General features: G+C 46.1%; 1 protein-coding gene across 5 annotated transcripts in view; it reads right to left on the reverse strand.

Annotated features, from left to right (window-relative positions):
- Window positions 1–20,668, reverse strand: part of CSMD1 (CUB and Sushi multiple domains 1) — a 2,044,057-nt gene that overhangs the window by 61,115 nt on the left and 1,962,274 nt on the right. For all 5 annotated transcript variants that reach the window (XM_086703086.1, XM_086703088.1, XM_086703085.1 and 2 more), the window contains one exon: window positions 17,356–17,529. In XM_086703086.1, the coding sequence (XP_086559212.1) occupies window positions 17,356–17,529 (174 nt within the window). The remainder of the gene's footprint in view (window positions 1–17,355; window positions 17,530–20,668) is intronic.

Here is a 20,668-nt window from a genome sequence, read left to right on the forward strand (position 1 = left end):
TCATGACCTGAGCCGAAATCAAGAGTCAGATGTTTAACGGACTGAGCCACCCAGGCGCCCCAGAAAATACGTTCAGGTGCAAACATGTGCATTTGGTTAGGTTTGAACCAGTGTCTAGGTGGAACCGGCTTGTAGTCACTTGGAAGAAGAGTCTAGTATTCAGGGGACGGATGTTCTGAGGACAGAGCAGGTGTAGGAGAAGCAGGATTATGGATGTTAGCTGACCCTCCCTGAGCTTGCCTGGGAAGTGTGTGGGGCCGGGAAAAGAAAAGGCAGGAAGGTGCCATCAGGACGGACATTCACACTGAAGGAGAGGTGAAAAGCGATGGTGGGAAGGAATCTGAAATTCGAGAAGGTCGTTAATTGGCCAACGTTGTCCAACAGGCTCCAGTGACAGAGAGCGTCCTTGTGCAGAAGGAAGTAAGGGGCGCTCCGTTCTCTGTGAGCAGAAGGGTGGGGCAGTGTGACCACGACCCTTGGCTTGACTGCACTTCTGGCAGCTCCCGAGCCTTCTCACCCATGCCCCTCCGTGTAAAGTCCAGTGTTGGCAAAAACTGTGCGAGGTCAGTTCAGTGAGGAGCCCCCGCCCCCCCGCTGTCTGATGGGTTTCCATCCCCCACCACCCCCGGGTGAGCTCTGTCCCCCTGGCCTGCCTTCAGCACCATACTGCTAGGTCAGGTTCGCCGGAGCCCCCCTTACCCCGATGTGCCCTCCTGGCGACCCCCGCCCGGGACCGCTCCTCTCCGGGACTGTGACCCCCACTCCCAATGCAGCACAGATGAGCGCCACCTCCCTCCCCCACTGGAAAATCCCAATGCAGTGACCCCACACCTAGTATGATGGTACCACACACAGTCTGCCTTCCCATCCTTAACAAGCGTCCTTCACACTTTTTCCCCTTTAAGAACCACACGGTGCCATGTGGCACAGAGGGAACTTGGAAGAGGGGGGCTCGGTGTGGCTGTTCCGCTCTCCACCTGCCTTCCTGCGCTCTCCCCTTCCCTTCTGCTCCATTCTCCTTCCCCTCACCTGGTCCCCTCTGCCCCTTCCCTCCTCACCTCTCCCTTCCTCTCCTATGCAAAGAACGGCTAATCAACAAAACAGGAAGCATTAGGAGTACCTGACATTCCAAGGATCCGTGTTACACGTGGGTTTGGCGTTCACCACAAGTTCCTAAATGACCCATACAAACCTCAAAGCTGATGTGGATAGGGAGGGACAGGCGGGAGTAGAGGCAGAGTATTTTTTTAAATGTATAATTATTTATTTTGAGAGACAGAGATTGGGGAGAGAGAGAGAGAGAGAGAGGGACTGAAACTCTAAGCAGGCTCTGTGCTCAGCTTGGATCCTGACTCGGGGCTCGATCCCACGAACATGAGACCGTGACCTTACCTGACATCGAGAGTTGCACGCTTAACTGACCGAGCCACCCAGGCGCCCCCATGCAGAGTGTTTTGATGTGGACTCCCCCTGTTCATTTATTTCCCAAATAGAGCACACAGCTGTCAAAGCTTTACACAAAGCAGACCACCTCCAAGGTGGAGAAAGTTGTCAAATCGTTGCCATGCAACAATTGGTGCTAACTTCATCATTCTGAAGAATTTAAAATAATAATCTCTGTTTCTGCTTCTGACAGCGTTTACCGGCGCTGTGTCCTCCTGGGTTTTGCACTAAGTGTATTATCGGCAAGGTGACTTTGCAGCACGGAGAGGGAACAGACCCGATCGATGGCCGGGTATCCCTGCTCGAACAACGTTTATAAGAAGTCGGGCCAAAAAAGTCATGCTAGATTTGGTCGATTCTTTGTCGTCTCGACAGGTTTTTCCCATTCGGCCAGATCGATTAAGTCGATCCTGGCAAGAGGCCCGATCACCTCCCCCAAACCGAGACCTGATGCATGCAGAGAACTCAGAGGAGGAAGGATGTGCTCCACGGGTTGAAGAATGAGCCTCTGAAGCTGGGAATGTTATCACAGAACACTGACCTTGGCTCCACAAGCCTTCTGCCACTCGAGAGGCCGTCACATGCAAAGTGTGCCCTGTTAGGCGGGAGATGGGGCCATTTTCCAATCCGGGTGACAAGGACTAGTAAAAGAGCCAGACCAGGGGCAGCACACAGGCTTGGCACAGAGGTCCCACAGAGAGCCCAGCCACTTTTGAGGTGACCATTAAAACATGTACTTTCTAGAAACATGTACAACAACACAATCCAATTTTCAAAGAGGGAGTGGGCCACCTAACTCCCGGTTGCTGTTCTAGAAAAATGCCAGCGCTTTGGGGGTTATTTCTGAAGCCTGCCACCACTCCATGAGAAGGGACTTGGGGCGCAGGGCAACTGGGATGCGAAAGGGGGGTGCGTAGCGATGGGAAAGCCTCCACCATTTATAGGATCTGCTTGGTCTCACCCTTGACTCGGACAAACGTCCCTGGCCAGACTCACTCTGAGACCTTAATAAACATTTTCTCTTTCGTAATGGGGTTTTTGTAACAGCACATAGTTTGAGTCTGCGCTATCTTCTGGAAACCTGGGACAGAGCTACTCTTAATGGTCAGGAAGGTATCTGTATACTTTCGATATTGAAGGGACAAGATGACAGCCACATGTGGAAGCAACAATTCCCAATGGCGCCTCTTCCCTGACATGTGGTCATTTCAGTTCTTTTGAGGATCTGGCCTTCAACACGAAAAGGACACAGAGGATGTCCTTCCAAAGCACTTCATTTTGGCTCAGGGCCTGACAGGAAGAATCCATAGCATCACCTGCTGCTTCTGCGTCCTCATTTGAATACATGTAGACCATGTGACTTCCTGATTTGAAGCTAACACATACCAATCTGACCTTCACTTATATGAATTTCCTGCCCATGCGTTAAAATGTTTTTAAAACATTCAAAGTCTTAAACCAATTACAAGCCATTCACAAATACAGAATATTCACACAATTTCACTTAAGAGTATTTAACCAGAATGTTGACAGTATGTAAAAATATCATGGGCAGGGGGGAATCTGTGTTAGGTAGAATTTGAGCTCAATATACTTGGAAATCTCTTTCAAATGTAAGAGTCTATTACTTTATGACAATATTGTGCTATGTCTTTTGTGAGTTTCTTTATCCTTGATGTAGCCACATTTTGTGTTCGATACACTATGTAGGAAGTGTTTCTCTTTATCTATCATACAATGCTTTGTAATTATCTTCATGCTTCTGTCCAGTGGCTAAAATGTATGTCACCCATTAAATCCCTGTGACAGTGGACAGTGAGGTCCTTTCCATTTTGAAAGTATATCCAAATCCATTACCTGCTAGGCGATCTGACAGTAATTTAATGATGATTTCCTACTGGCCAGCAATGTTCTTGGGGTATGGGATTGCACAGAAAATAAGATCCAACCACAGAGAGTGAAAAAGCGATGGGGAGGTCTAATTCGGAAGGGCCTGAAGGTGTGTGCATCCACGGGAATGGGGGAGCAGGGCGGGCCATGCAGCCAAGAGTGGACACTGGAGACCCTAAAACAGGCAACATGACCATGGTGTTATAGAACCACATTATCCATTTACTGGAAGGGCATCCACTTTTATCTGCTTATAACCGTACATACTGTTCTTTACTTCATGCGTCTTCCACTACTTGGATGGGTTTCGCTACTACAATTCTGCTAAGTATAAGCGATAGCAAAGGATAAGAAAATCTATTAACTACAAAATAAAAAAAAAAAGAAATTCAAACCAAAGTATCAACTAATTAAAACGATGTGAGTATATAGTGGGTCCTAGATCCTACTTTTTGTTGTTGTTGTTTGTTTGCTCCTTTGTTCTTTGTTAACATTTGGCTTCCGCTTAAACACAGATCACTCACTGTTTTCTACAGGCAATTCTGTAGCCAATAGAATCACACCAGGAACTCAGTTCTTGAGAAATATCAGCTGGAAATGCTTTCAGTGAAGTGTGGAAAGAAAATCTGGGAGTGACAAGCATGCGGGCTGCTTTATTTCTGGATCAATCCTACCTGTGAATTTAGTAATCTGCCACTAAGCGGAACCCGAGAGCACCGACTAAGGCTCGGGAACGAGGCAGAGTGGTAAAAACTGTCACTCTACGGGATTTTTAATTGTGTAGCCAGCTAGATAGGTATAGGAATATCTCCTACAGGAATTGCCAAATTTCCTTTTACTTCAAGTATGAATGACCAAATCTATTTCTTCCATCGTTCTGGAACGTTACATTTTCTACCTTTTTTCCAAGTGCAGAATCAGTATGTCTGCACTGCGGGAAATCCCCCAACTCTTATAACTGGTTTTGGATCAGTAGCTGAATTAGGAACTCAGTGCCAGTGTGGGTGCTGCCCAGTGTCGGGCGGATGGTTCTCTGGAGCCCACAGGCTACACCATGAGTGAACATCATTCTATTGGCCTATGAAGACCACTGAAGGATAGAATAGGGACCCTTCAGAATTTCCAGAACAACCGAGATTTCATTTGTGCTGCAGTGGAATAGGCCAGGTCATAGCCACCTGGATGTATCACCTCCTTTGCCAGGTAATTGCTTTGTGCTACAGGCTTTGAAAATTCCTGGCTTATAGTTTATGCTATTCTGTATATATTGAAGGCTGCATTATTGTTTTTTGTTTTTTTTTTTAATGTTTATTTGTTTTTGAGAGAGAGAGAGACAGAGTGCAAGCAGGGGAGGGGCAGAGTAAGAGGGCGATGGAATCTGGAGCAGGCTCCAGGTTCCCAGCTGTCAGCACAGAGCCCGACATGGGACTCGAACCCACGGACCATGAGATCACAACCTGAGCCAAAGTCAGACGCTTAACGGACTTAACCAACCTTGGCGCCCTGCCCAAGACATTTAACTAAAAAGAGATGGGTAGGAAGGTAGACTGAAAGCTGGAAACAAGTGGGGGGGGGGGGGAGGAATGCCCTGAGGCCAGGAAGGGGTGTCCTGGTTTCTTGGATTCCCCCTGGGTCAAGGGTTCCCTGCAAACTTGCCAGAGGCAGGATCGGAGGGGCTGGGACGCGGCTGGGATCCCTGGGGAGCCCAGGCTGCTGTCTGCAGTCTTGGGGGTCAGCAGGGTGATCACCCACCACACGGCCAGCACGTGGGGACCAGGCAGGTCAGCGATGCAGGCTTCACCCACTACTGCAGGACTCAGAGCAGGACAGGCTCCTCCAAGCAGCTCTTTCTAGATCCATCTAAACCCCATGTCTTAGCAGGTGTGGTCTAACATTTCTGAGAGGACACAGGTGCTTTCCTGAACGTGTTTCTGGTAGAGTGAATTATTGTGAAAACTTGTTCTCGAATGAACCGGATTCCTCCAGCACTTGTAAGGATGCTATCCGTGCTTTCTGGAATGCTCTATTTTAGAGCAGGAACCTTATCCATTCATAGGATGTGAGCAATATTTAGAGTAGCTTCCTACAGTGTTTCTCTATTTGTTTCTCATTCTGTGAGGAGCCATGCAGTCCACAGTCCTTTGAAAACACACTGATTTCTACTGGTGACTTTTCTGAGTGACTGACCCAGGGTGTCATACGTCAGCTGGCAGATATACCTTAATATCCCAACACATGCAAACGCTGAACACTTCCAACTTTCAAGTTACAGTAAAACCTTGGTTTGTGAGCATAATTTGTTCTGGAAACATGCTTGTCGTCCAAAGCACTCGTATATCAAAGTGAATTTCCGGAACCATTGGCTCAGTTGTGATCGTGTGACATTGGGCGTCACCTACGACTCGTATCGCAAGACATCGCTCGTGTATCAAGTTGAAATTTACTAGAAATGTTTGCTCATCTTGTGGAACCTTCGCAGAACAAGTTGCTCAGAATCCAAGGTTTTAATGTACTTTCAAGTAATGCGTGTTAGAGTGTCTTACAATTATGTGCACTTGTACGATTTTAGAAATGAATTCGGTGATTTGGAAATGTAAATAAGCTCCGTTTTCGCCCATATTCCATAGAAACGCACTTCACCAGTAGAGATGCTGGGCATGCTATCTCCCACGTTATAGGTGTGCACTCTATGGACCCAGAGCCCTGCATCCCTTGGTGTGGAATCCGTGCCATTAAACGGAACTGTATACCTGGATCTCTCTCCTATCATCAGGTCACACTCTCACACACACACACACACACTCCTCCCCAACCTGAGAGTTCACTACTGTAAGGTCACCTTTTCACTGCATTGGTTTGTGTCTGTACAAATACCAATATTGATCTGGGGATTAAAACGGAATACATTTACACATTTTTAGAAAATCTACAAACCAAATATTCAACCTTCACATTTGCTTTGTGATTATTGGTACTTATTGCTGAAAATAAAATAATAATCATTATAAATGCCCAGTACCTGCGTAAGAATTAGAAATGCAGTTTGTTCCATTCTTTCCATGCTGGGCAGTAACACTGGCTTTGCGCTAAAGGCAAGGTTATTTGGCAGTGGATTCCAAAGCCAATTGATAAACTCTTCTTGAGTATTAACAAACAGTCACAAAATGTCAGACGGTTCAGATTCTTACATGCAGAGAAACTCGTTGGCATTAAACACCATTGGATGCATTTGAATCTTCCACAAGTGTGATTTCTAGGGGCAGTGCTCAGCAACTTTGCCTAAGTCTGAGAAAATGTGGTGCCATGGACAGCAAGAGAATTTTCCCAAGGACATGTAGGTATCTGCTTATAGGAGGTACACGACACTTTGTGCATGAGTACATCAAGGGAGGGCCCAATCTTCGCCGCAAAATATATTTGTCTCAAATCTTTTTTGACACTTCCTAGTGCCAAGAGAATTAGTTTAAGCCATACTTAATATAAATAAAATTTCAGGATTTGGGTAGTCTCTGGGGCTTTCAGAAGTCCTTTATCTGTCCCTTTTTGTACAGCTCCCCAAATAATCACACTGTCACTTTGCACATACTTCCTTCTTTGCCTTCCCCTGCCTGTGTGCATGTGCTCTCTTGCTCTCTCTCTCTCTCTCTCTCTCTTAAAAATAAACTTAAAAAGGGGTGCCTGGGTGGCTCAGTTGGTTAAGTGACCGACTTCGGCTCAGGTCACGATCTTGCAGTTTGTGAATTTGAGCCCTGCATCAGGCTCTGTGCTGACAGCTCGGAGCCTGGAGCCTGCTTCAGATTCTGTGTCTCCCCCTTTCTCTGCCCCTCCCCTGTTCACCCTCTGTGTCTGTCTCTCAATGATAAATAAACATTAAAAAAATAAACTTAAAAAATACCCAGACTTCTAGATTTTTTGCTGTTTTGCTGCATTGTGAACTCAGCAAACAGACACCTAATCTTTCTCCCCTACGTATCTCCACCGGCAGAGTGTGATTCCGAGAACAGGGTGTGGCCCCACACCCCAGCCTCGAGCCTGTGCCTGAACCAGAGCCTGAACCTGAACAATCAGATGGCTTCTCCTCCATGAGCGCGTTGCCACAGTAGTGCACACCCCCCTTTCCTGGGACTCTACACAGAACACTTCCCCAGGACAGGCTGCATGCCGGTGGGCCAGCCTTCTGGACCATCCGGACCACCTCCTGCAGCACTGGACGCACATCGGAGTTTCTGGGATGAACTCGCTCCACTTCTGCTTGTGCACATTCCCACCACTGCTCCAAACGGCTTCCTCCACCAGCCTCTCTCCCACCCCGAGTTCTCTCTTTTGCCCTTCATTAATCTCACCTTTTTATTAAAGGCACTTGGTATTTATCTTCTTTATTCCTCTGATTATAAATTCCTGAAAACAGAAGAACTGGATCCTATTAACCTTTACACCCTACGCCACGTTTCCTGAGGAATCGGATGAACATCATTAGAGAATATTCAGAAATACGGACAGAAGCGCTTGCGGCTGGGGAGTGTTTTGTGACATTTATCTCCCAGCCACTGGCGATGCATATGTAACATGTGACGACTAGCACTGGCCGTTGCCAAATATTTTCCCTTCCCCGGCATTATACAGCTAAATTGTACACAGAACGTTGTGTACCAAAGATCAGGGGTGGGGGCGTAAACTTTCCACTCCGCTGCTGCAATTCTGCTGTAATATAAGCATTACCGTAATCGGCGGTTAAATTTTTTTTACACGGATCTATCCTAAAACACCAGGCGTTTGCAGAATGTTTGCCAATTCTATTCTCTAAGAACTATGAGAGAGTATGACCCAACAGTATTATTTTGAATCATGTCATCTAGCTATTTCAGCCATACGAATGTCACCGTGCTAGTATACGTGCAAAAACATTCATCTCTTCTTAGGCCATTATAGTACAGCAAAGGCAACCTTATTTCGAATACTAGCAAAACAACCTACTAAAAAAGGAACATGCTCTTTGTGTGGGTAACATCTCGGTCTATCACTGACATCTCGAATACCACACGCTAAAGAGGTGGCCAGGTGCTGGAGATGAAGCGTTACTACGTGTGAGAAAGTCTAAATGATATAAATGTCATCAAGAGGTTAATGTAGGTCTCTACAGCGGGAGACCTGGGTTACAAGCGTACCACCTCGTCTAGTCTATGTGCTGTCTGCTGGGCTCAGTGCAAACTACCACAGGGAAGATAAACGGAAGGGACCATGGGGATCATCAAACTTCCCCGATGGATTCTGAGGTACCTGATGAGTAGATACGGGGTCAGCATTCCCAGCGCTTAATTGCCTAGCCCAGGGAGATGTGTAGCATCGCACAACACAGATGGTAAACTAGAACAAGCCCTTGGTGATTCGCAGAGCGCTGGGAGACCCCAGTAGTAAGGCGAGAATGAGAGCATCGATTAAGCGCACGCTAAGATCCTGTGGTGCACACAGGCCTCCCTTTGCCTGGAGTTAAGCTACCATGATGTCCGCACACAGGGTCGAGCGGCTTCCCTCACTGCATCCTGTCTCAAAGGTTCTGGCGTAGAATTCAGACCAGCGAGCTCCAACACAGCGTGGATTCAGTGCTGGAGTGTTTAGCAAAGAAGACCATCCTTCTTCTCTGTAAATACAGCTCTCCTGCAGATACAGTCCCCAGCGTCCCAGTGTGAAAGTGCTGTCAGTCCACGTGCTTAGCCATTTCTGCTGCAGTGATCATCGGAGGACCCTGGCATGGTCTTTCCTGCTGGAAATCGCTGGAAATAACCACACTGCTACAACTGGAAATATGATCCACGTTCCACAGGAAAGAGAAGCAACTTCTCAGGCCAAAGTATTTCTTTTTCCAGTAACCGTTAAAAAACAAGATGCCTCACACACTTGGAAAAAAATGCTTTCGTCAAAGCATTTTGCATTCTAATGAAAAGCATCTGGGACATGGAATCAATGAGGCTCCAAGTCTAAAGGAATCCTACACGTAAAAGCCTACCGAACAGGCGACTGCCTTCTGTGTGAACTGTTCTTTGCATTTTGGGGCAGATCTAACATGTTAAAAAATAAATAAAGGCAAGGAACTTCTTACACGTAGTCTGAAAACTATTTTTCCGCACAGTGTCTGCCATTCCAAACAAATGAATCAAACTATGCATCACTAATGTCATTGGCAACCCTGGCTCTTGCCTTTGGTAGATGTACTTAATTCATTTTAGTTTCTTTGCTTTTTTATCCCCCTGTCCCCACCTGATTAAAACTTAGAGATCTCAATACAGGTCTTTGTGGTGGGCACTATCCATCCATCAGGGCTGACATTTGTAACGTAAAACGGTTTACCAAAATGGGTTTATTCCACCTCTCAATACCATTTTAAATGTTTGAAAATGGCTATTATTTACTTCCTAACTTGCCTTGCAGTCAAACTGATGATCACAGGTTCTCCAAACATTCTTCACCTGTCACGTTTACTACATCCTTGAGCACAGGTTCGTGCCAGTTTTGCACCGCCCACTTGAACTATTTCACGGAAGCGGTATCATCATTGTGGACGCGGACCTCCTAGCCAGAGAATGAGGTGGGTCCTGTTCATGAAGCCTGGACACCATCAGTCTCAGGGCTACCTCTGCATTTATGAGCCTTCTCATATTGAGAACACCAAATCCTTCCATGAGGGCTAGGGTTTCATAACTTTCTCCTCGTCATGTACATTGGAAGGTGTTTCACTTTTTACTTAGAGTGAAGCTTTCCATGAATTGCATTATTTTCATATGTGTTTTGTCTGTCACTGAGATTGGTGACATTCTGAATCGGTTGTCAAATATTTACTCTCGCTCTTTCAGCTGGCGTTATTACGCCTCTACTCAAGATGTGGATGGAAGTCTTGGGGTAGACTTCTTGGAGAAGTCTAGAATGAGGGAGAGAACTATACAACTGGAAATCTGCTTTCCAGTCGCATCAACCCAATAATCGATGTCACTGTGGAAAGCCCCTTCAGCAGTTGTTAAAAGACAACATAGTGCTCCTATACTTTCTTGACTGTGAGAGTCGTAACAGAAAACCTTGATCTACGTCTTGCCAAATTCGGAAGCACCATTTCTAAAGAGTATTTCTAAACACCCACCTAAAAGCAAGGTCAGACAAAGATGAACCCAGACTTGCATGTTATTTTGTGAAACTATACGTGTTCTTCATAAGCATGCGTGAGTCACCACAGATCTTGCAAACAACAGAGTTGACCAACAGCTCTGTGGATCATCAAATTAACAGATCCGCCGTTACTGCCAGCTTGCTTCTTTCCTTTTCGTGTGAAAAATCACACTACACGTTCCTTTTAATAACGAGCCACTGGCAGGGGGACTGTCAGTGACCTGGACACCTCCTCCAGGGTCCCCCCAGCCACTCCACTCAAACTCTCAAGTTCTCCTGGACAGACTCCTTTCCTCTCCTGGAGTCCTGGTTTCTGATACAAAAGCAGGTTCTAACCTTTGCATTCCAGAGCGATTCATGACACAGAAGACAGAATGAGGAGGAAGCTGAGTCCTTCTGCTTTACTTGGGCCATCCACTATTTCAATACCAACCACAACGAGTGAATTTGGTTCTTATTTCAAACCTGCATTCTACAGGGTCCTTACACTTTCATGGTCCTGAATCTTTTCACTGCACCCCGCTTGTGGTGAATCTATCCTTCACAGCATGACCTTCACCTGTATTTTAATTCCCTTAGTACATTGTAGGGTTATTGTTTTGCTTGCAAACTGAGTTTCTTGTAGAACATCTCATGTAACTGTCTCCATTTCTTTGGGTAATTTTCCATTTTTCTCTTCATTGGGGTGATCTGTTTCTCAAAGTCAGAATTGTGGGGGTTGTTCTGTCTTGTTTAAAAAGGGATGTCTCCTTTAAAGTTGATTCCATGGGGTTTTACTCATTATTTGCCTTGATTTTTTAAAAAGACTCTCACTGACTGCCTCCATTGTCATTATAAGTCATTTCCCCTTCATCACTGTCCAGTTTACCCTCATAGGGTCCAGGAGAACCTGAGAGTCCCCCAAGGTCATTCAGCTGGGTAAAAATCCAGATTTTCTGGAGATCCAAAGCATTGCAATGGACAAAGAAACAATTCAGAGGGCAAGAAATGGAGGGAAGATACTGGCAAGACTGGTAAGCAAGAGGTCTGGGAGCAGCACAACATGAAGGATGAGATTAGCCACATGCGACGACGAAGGCACCAACCTTCTTTTGAGGGCATGCCTGGGGTGAGCAGCCATTTTACCCCCAGGATCAACCAACCAACTGATGCCACCTTACTGGTCAGAATTAGCACAATGCACGTAGTGCACTCTTTTATTACATCTTCCTTTGAGAAACACAATTATTGGCAAAATAACACAATATCTGCTCAGATACATTAGTTACATACCCTAATGTTAAGAAGTCTGTGTTCTCCGGTCAAACTGCCTAGGTTTCCATTCTGTTTGTGATACTATTGATTTTACAACGTTGGGCAGATTCCTCACTGTTGTAAGTCATTTCTTAGCTATGAATGGTAGCCGTGAGCACCTCCTGTGCATTCTAACGAAGTCAATATAATTGAAAATTGTCTTGTACATGTTTCACTGTCAATAAATAATATCATTCAAATCACTGTATACAAGTAAGGCATCCGGGTGACTTTGAGGTTATGGTGGTATCCGTTATCTACTTTATCAAATCTTTGTGCCAGATTTAGGACTGGATCCTCTACTCCCTTTATCTGTCTGGCCTGTTGAGAATTTTCTCTAGCGCTGACTTTACCTCTGTTCTCCTGTCTGTTTCCCCCACCCCCACCCCGGCCTCGGCCATATCTCCTTGGGTCCCACAGACATATGTTCTTACTGGTTTATACTATGTTATCTAGACATAAGTGATCTATTTTTCAGGACAAGAGATAACCTTTCATTGTCACACTCCATGCACACGCATACCTCATTTTATCGTGCTTTGCAAATACTGTATTTTTATCAAGTGAAGGTTTTTGACCACCTTGCACTGAGCAGGTATATTGGTGCCATTTTTCTAACAGTGTCTGCTCACTTTGTGTCTCTGTGTCTCGTTTTGGTAATTCTTACAACATTTCAAACCTGATTATATTTGATTATATTTGTGATGGTGCTCTGTGATCAGTGATCTTTGCTGGTACTATTGTAACGGGGTTTGGGGCACCCCAAACCACGTGCATATGAGACCGTGAACTTGACTGATACATGTCATGTGTGTTCTGACTGCTGCATCTGTCTCCTCCGGCTGTCCTATTCCCTGAGACACAACAGTATTAAAATTAGGTTAATTAATAACCCCGTGATGACCTCTGAGTTTTCAAGTGAAAGAGCCACACATATCTCACTTTAAATCAAAATCCAGAAATGAATAAGCTTAGTGAGAAAGGCATGTTGAAAGCCTTGGGCCAAAGGTTAGGCCTCTTGCCCCAAACAGCTGGCCCAGTTGTAAATGCAAAAGAAAAGCCCTTGAAGAAAATTAAAAATGCTATTCCAGTGAGCGTACGAATAATAATAAACTGAAACAGCCTTATTGCTGACAAGGAGGAAGTCTGAGCGGTCTAGACAGATCACACCGGCCCCAGCATTCCCTTAAGCCAAAGCCTAATCCGGCAAGGCCCGAACTCTCTGTAACGCTACAAAGGAGGGGAGGCAGCTGCAGAAGAAAAGTTTAAGGCCAGCAGAGGTTTGTCGGTGAGGACTAAGGAAAGAAGCCATCTCTGTAGCATAAAATCTCAAGGTGAAGCAGCAAGTGCTGATGCAGAAGCTGCGGCAGGTTCTCCAGAAGATCTAGTGGAGATAATTCGTGACGGTGGCTACACCAAACAACAGATTTTCAGAGTCGGTGAAACAGCCTTCTGTTAGAACAAGATGCTGCAGAGCTTTCCCCGCCAGAGAGAAGTCGATGCCTGGCTTCAGAGCTTCAAAGGAAGACTGACGCTGTTGTCAGGGGCTAACGCAGCCGGTGCCTTAAGTGCAAGCCGATGCCCACGTACCATTCTGAAAATCCGCGGGCCCTTCAGAATTGGGCTACATCGACTCTGCCTGTGCTCTACCTGCCTGTGCTCTGCCTGGTCACCCAAGAGCTCTGATGGAGGCGCACGATGAGACGAATGCGGTTTTCACGCCCGTTAACACAGCATCCATTCCGCAGCCCGTGGATCAAGGAATCATTTCAACTTTCACATCTTACTACTGAAGAAATGCATTTCACGAGGCTGTAGATGCCATAGATGGTGATTCCTCTCATGGATCTGGGCAAAGTAACCTGAAGAACTTCCAGGTCGGACTCACCACCCTAGATGCCATTAAGAATATCCATGACTCATGGGAAGAGGCCAAAATATCAGCATAAATAGGAGTTTGGAACAAGTGGACTCCAACCCTCATGGACGACGCTGAGGGAGTCAAGACTTCATGGGGAAGTAGAGGCAAGATGTGGTGGAAGGAGCCAGAGAATGAGAGTCACAAGTGGACGAGGGACTGCGTCTCACGATCAAACCTGAACAGATGAGGAGACGCTTCATGTGGACAAGCAAAGAAAGGGGTTTCCTGAGATGGAATCTAGTCCTGGGGCAGATGCTGTGATGGTCACTGAAATGACGACAAAGGACTGAGAACACGACATAAACTGAGTTGAGAAAGCCGCGGCAGGGTTTGAGACGGTGGCTCCAAAGCCGGAAGAAGTCCCACTGTGGGCAAAATGCTGTCAAACTGCATCACATGCTGCAGAGAAGTTGTTCATAAAAGGAAGAGCCAGTCTATGTGGGAAACTTCCACGCTGCCTCATCTTAGGGAACAGCCACAGCCACCCCGACCTTCAGCTGACCCCATCCTGATCAGTCGGCAACCATCACAAATGAGGAAAGACTCTCCACCAGCAAAAAGGTTGTGAGCAGCTGAAAGCTCGGCTTGTGTAGCAATTTTTAGCAATGAAGTATTTTTAAATTGAGGCGTGTACATTTGACCCTCGAACAACGCAGGTTTGAACTGCGTGGGTACACATACACGTGGATTTTTTTTCAGCAAATCCAGCACTGTAAATGTATTTCCTGTCCTTTAAGGTTTTCTTAATAAATTTTCTCTCGGCTTATTTATTTAGTTTGAGACACAGGGGAGACACGGAGAAAGAAGGAGAGAGAGAATCCCAAGCAGGCTCCACGCTTAGTGCGGAGCCCGACGTGGGGCCTGATCTCACAACCATGGGACCTTGACATGAGCTGAAATTAAGAATTGGATGGAGCTAGGGGCACCTGGGTGGCTCAGTCGGGTGAGCGTCCAACTTCGGCTCAGGTCATGATCTCATGGTTCAGGAGTTCGAGCCCCGCATCGGGCGCTGTGCTGACAGCTCAGAGCCTGGAGCCTGCTTCGGATTCTGTGTCTCCCTCTCTCTCCGCCCCTCCCCCACTCGTGCTGTCTCCCTCTCTCTCTCTCAAATATAAATAAAAATATTTAAAAAAAAAGAGTTGGATGGAGCTTAACTGACTGAGCCATCCGGGTGTCCCTTAAGGACATTTTATTTTCTCTAGCTTACCTGATTGTAAGCATACAGTATATATTACACATAACATACAAAACACGTGTTCATTTATATGTTATCAGTAAGGCTTTTGGTCAGCGATAAGCTATCAGAGGTTCAGTTTTTAGGGGCTCAAAAGTTGTATGTAGATTTTTGACAGGAGGGAGGAGTCAGAGCCCCTAACTGCCGTGTAGTTCAAGGGTCAACTGTACATCATTGTTTTTCCACGTAATGCTATCGCACACCTACCGGACTACAGTATAGCGTGAATATGGCTTTTATGTGCATGGGGAAAACAAAAAATACACTTGACTCACTGTATTGTAATATTTGCTTTATTGTGTTGGTCTACAACCAAATCCACAGTTATCTCAGAGGTGTGCCTGTATCACGAATTACACTTTCAAGTCGCAGTGGTAGTTGTGCAACTGCATTCGCTGACTTTTGAAATATTTATACTAAGTGTATTACCCATCCTTTACTCGTTGTTTTATAAATATATGTGGCAATGTGTCCTATCTAATATTTTTCTAGTAGTTTTTCTTTTATATTCTCTGCGTCTTCCAATTTTATCATTCCTTATATTTTACATCTAGGTTCTACTATGCTAATGTGTCATAGATTCTTTTCCAGACAGTTTTATTCCTCTTTATTTTCAGTTTCCATTCCTTCATAACACTCCCTTTCCCAAAAGCTTCTAAGACATACTGTATCGTACCTAAGCCGTACTTTGCGGCACACTGGCCCAGACAACTATACAACACGCTGTTTGACCTTTCGACTTCGAAGTCCTTATCTGCGGTCAAGAAGAACACCAGAGAAAAAGTGAAGGTTTCTTTGGAATCAACAAGACCACAGCAGACCCCAGGATATCACCTATAGAAATTGTGCCACTCAAACTCCCTGAGGCCACAGTAACCATCTCACCTCATGAGGCTTTTGTAACCAGTAGGTCACTAGTCAAATGTAAATTGTCACTGCTTTCCATTATCGCAATTAGAACAGACAAGTACGTTTCTTAGACCACCTGGTTGCCTTCCTAGCACCAAGTGTCTGTCACTCAAGGTAACAGAGAAGAGCTACCCCGAAGGAGGGCCGCCTTACGGAGAGTGGTACTCAATGACCAGACATTTTATAATGACACATAGGAAGGCACAGAAAATCTCAGAGGCACTAGTGACTATCAACACAAAATCCCACACACATTCCAAGGAAGTTTCACAGTCTACTGACAACCATACTGACCACACTCAGCAACAATATATGTATTTACACACACAGGGTATGCTGGCAGCTTCCATATAGGTATGACAGTAACTTAAAGAAAGCAGGTGTCAGGGGCACCTGGGTGGCTCAGTTGGTTGAGCGCCTGACTCTTCATTTCAGCTCAGGTCATGATCTCACGGTCATGAGATCGAGCCCCGCATAGGGCTCTGGGCTGAGCATGCAGCCTGCTTCAGATTCTCTCTCTTTCCCTCTGCCCCTCCCCCCTGCTCGCTCACTCTCCCTCTCTCTCTTGAATGAAAAAAAAAAAAAAAAAAAGAAAGAAAGCAGGTGTCCTTTCATGGATAAGAGTGAGAAAGAAACTCCTTTCGTTGGTTGATTTTCTCTGGAATTATTATTTAGATTCATTTTCTCTCTCTCTCTTTTCCCCCAAATTCTCCCGAGCATTTCTTCAAATTATCTCAAGTAAAAAGACCAGAGTTTACTATTCAAAATTTACTGGTCCTGGCTTCATTCCTGAAGTGATTTCCAGCCCATGGAGAGTCAGAGGCTTAAACTTTCCAGCTTCTATAGCTTTTGAGCGATTACAAAATTATTGAGGTCCCACAAAGAGGTCAAAAGGACAAAAGGCAGTTAACATATTTTAAAGATTACTTGGAGACCTACAGGAGCATGGTAAGTCCGTGCTTTAAGCTGCCAATTCAACAATTTCTTATGTTTATTCACTAGATTTTTTTCAACGAAAAAGATTTTCAACTCAATTTTTTTAAATCATCATGCAGAAAATTTTAACCTTTAAGCGAAGGAAGAACACGTGACTGCGCACACACTCTTCTCTAAATAATTCATTGAACTTATGCTGATTGATCTTAGTCACTTCCACTTACTGACACAATGTAAAATTTCTTTTAAAGATAAAGCATGTCATATTTTTGAGTATCATTTTTGTGTGTCCTAAACTGATGGCATAAAGTTGCGATGACACCCTCAGCACTGTAGAAAATAGTTTCTAAGTTACTCAAAGCAATATGCGACTTTCATTTATTGGCCAGATTAAAAAATAATCCCCTTCGATACTTAAAGAAGTTGCTGTGTGAAGTGTAGCCCTAAGACCGCAGGTAGGATTTAGTTTCTCTGTTGGAACATTTATAGCAAGAGGTGTTACGCCTTGCCCAACCACAGTCTATTTTTCAGGCTTAGCTAAATTAAAGAAATACCAGATGATAGATTGATTTACCCAGACAGCGAGTTTCGGAGCCACTCCAGAGTCCATTTGCTAAGCATTCTCTGACGTGAGACCCCACCAGGGTGTAGCCCGTGTTGCACGTAAATATAGCTGTGGCCCCATAAACTGTGAGCGTGCCAATCTTGTTACCGTTTGGCGGAAAGGAGAGGCTTCCACACGAGATCACTGGAAGGCAAACAAAAAGCGAACGTTACTTCAAGTCTGCGGGTTATTCTCTTGCTTAAGCATGACAAAATCCTCAGCTTTAATTTTTATCAGGGACGGGGATGTCTGGTTAGGGTCAGACAGGTCAACCATCTAGGAGGCTTAATTTTCCTCCTCTTACGCCCTTGGAATGGAAACGTGGGCGCTTAGAGCGGATTCTAAAACCGTGCGGTGGAGGGACACAGCCACGGGGGCAGACCAGTCAAGCGCGTGGGCCGCCAGCCCGCCCTTCCGTGTGCATCGGCCACGAGAGCCACGCGGCAGCCACCGGACACCTGTTGCAGAACAGGAGCGGTCGTGCCCGGGGCCGTCAGCCGCACTTAGTGACGCGTGATGAAAACAGGACGCCCGCGTCAACGGGAGGCCTGGCTCCCCATTCCCTCCATGTACTTGTGTGACTTGTTGGGACCGTGGAGTCATCAAGGCTGACTGTTCCCAGAGGCTTACGTGTGGTTTTGCACGGGTCACGACCAAGGGTCTGAAGACTCTTCTGAGGGCACCAAGGACTTGCTGAGTTACTCTGCGTAAAGGGGTTAGGGCCCAGGCCGCGGGTAGCTGATCGTTACGGAGTTCTTATCGATAGTGAGCTGATCGGAGGCAGCAAATGAAGCGAAGAAGAACACAGACCCTGTCTCCAGGCTACTCAGCTTCGGTCCTCGCTTTGCCGGTTACGGGGAGGCCGGTTTCCTCCAAGACTCCGGGGTCCTCCTTAGTTCCTCTCTTACGCATTCCTACCAACGCCTGCCCACAGAGCCATGCGCTGGCTCTAACAAGAGGGTGCGTGCAAGTGCCAAAGCGACCTTGGTACCGGATCAGGGCTCGGTCGGGGCCAACTGACGCGGAGCTGACCTGGGGACCTATTTCGTGGGCTGAATCCGTGTGAACGCCTCGACTGACGATTCAAGGGACGACAACGTTCACGGCTGTGCCACGTAGACCAGGGTTTTGAATGGAGCCGATCTTACTCTGAGGGGTCCCTGCTGTGGTTCCATTTCAAACAGACAGACGGACACAGGCAGCTGGCGTGTGTCCTGGGGAGGATGTCTCAGCAGGAATTCGGACAGGGGAGGTCGTGATCGGAACGTTATTGTTGTTGAAGTTCCAGCTTCTGGGATTGCTCAACTCGTAGGGCTGTGTCTCATGTGCAGCGACACTGCTAACACGTGCCCGGGGCCGAATGTCAACGGATTCCTGCATAAGTTAATTTTTTTTTTTTTTTTTTTTTTTTTTTTTTTTTTTTTTTACAATTTATCATGAACTTTCCACTAAGCCCTTCCCAAACACACTGTGAGCTTCGCCTTGAGTTAGGATATTTAAAGATCCGCATGCAGCCACTCAGGATAATTAGACCGTGTCCTGAAACGTCGGCACAGTCAGAAACACGCTAGCGGCCGTGAGGTCCCCTGGGGCCTGAACGCACCCTCAGTGGACAGCGAGCCCGCTCTATGGCCGCTGCTCCTTCACCTCCGGGGAAATGTCCCTGTGCCCATGGCGTCTGGGGCTTGTCCTCTGTCAGGCTCACCAGCCTGTAGGGAGGACTAAGGAAGCACGGCCGCGGCTTGTCCGCAGCGGGGCGATGGGGGCTCAGCCGGCAGGGGACCCACACTGCGATGGTGACAGCGACACTCACTTGGGGAAGCTGCCCTGACACGCACACGCACACACGCCACACCACACCCCCCACACACACACCACACTCACAACACACATATACACCACGTATACACATACGCTTTGTCAAACATCCAAGTAGAGCCTCGTTTCCATGTTGTTTTCTCCTCCCAAGTATTTGTGCGGTCCACACCGCCTCCCCTCACTGTGACCAGGGATCACAAGCCATGGGTGTCTCTCCCCCCAGGGCAGCGTCCTTCCTCTTGCCTTCAGTTCTACAATTATGTGCATGTTGAAATCCTCAACTTAGAAAAAAAGTCATGTTGTGACATGGTGTTTCTAGACCTGTAAGGCCATCTCTCCTGCCAGAAATATGGATAGTGTTAGTGAGTGTGGCAAATAAATATAAGGTCAAGAGTAGGGACTTTCCGGTACGTTCTACCTGGAAAAGTCCTCCTGAATGTGCAGATGAACATGAACACAAACAGATGACATGACATGACTGTGGATGGTTCGGGGCGGTTTATCGTGAAGATAGCATCACAGGACAGGTGACTGTTAAGTATGTGAAGCATGCTGTGTAGACCACAGTCTGGAATTGCTTTAGTAGGCCCCGAGGAATGACGCCAAGATGCCTGGTTATAAGTCAAAGGAAGGCCTTGCTCAAAGTGAAAATATTCAAACATGACTCAGCTGCCCCTGGGGTCATGACCGCCCTGAGTTATTTAAGTTATTTTAATTTAAAAAAATGTATCAGTAGAGATAAAAATTAATCAAAAATATCCATATCAAGTCTCTTTGGGGAAGAAAAACAACATTTTCAGTTTGGTCACAAAAGTAATAGTTAGCTTGGTCAGCTTTTCCTACCACTGATAATATGAACAACATAATGCATACCCTTGGGCATAGATGCTAGATGCTGGTCTCTAACACACTTTTCCACCAAAAGTTTCCAGAGCTCCTTGGAGACTGGCTGATTCCTTGTTTAGTTAAGAAAAACTCAGGATGAGCATAAAATATCCTGTCTTCCTGAGAAAACAGGGACAACTTGAAAGACGTCATAAGGAGAAGATGAAGAAACCAGGGAGAAGGGACTCACTCTGGCCACACTGGAATGATGAAAACTACAAATAATGATTAAAAAAAAAAAAAACAGGGGCGCCTGGGTGGCGCAGTCGGTTAAGCGTCCGACTTCAGCCAGGTCACGATCTCGCGGTCTGTGAGTTCGAGCCCCGCGTCAGGCTCTGGGCTGATGGCTCAGAGCCTGGAGCCTGTTTCCGATTCTATGTCTCCCTCTCTCTCTGCCCCTCCCCCCGTTCATGCTCTGTCTCTCTCTGTCCCAAAAATAAATAAACGTTGAAAAAAAAAAAATTAAAAAAAAAAAAAAACAGCAATCAGTGATTTCACTGGAACCCACTGATTCTGGAAAAGGCCACAGGTCCATGATATTTGAGATAGATAAATATCGAAGTGTGATGTGATACAACAA

Source organism: Puma concolor, chromosome B1 (genome assembly GCF_028749965.1).
Source record: "Puma concolor isolate L17-30 chromosome B1, mPumCon1.1.hap2, whole genome shotgun sequence".
Classification (NCBI taxonomy): Eukaryota; Metazoa; Chordata; class Mammalia; order Carnivora; family Felidae; genus Puma; species Puma concolor.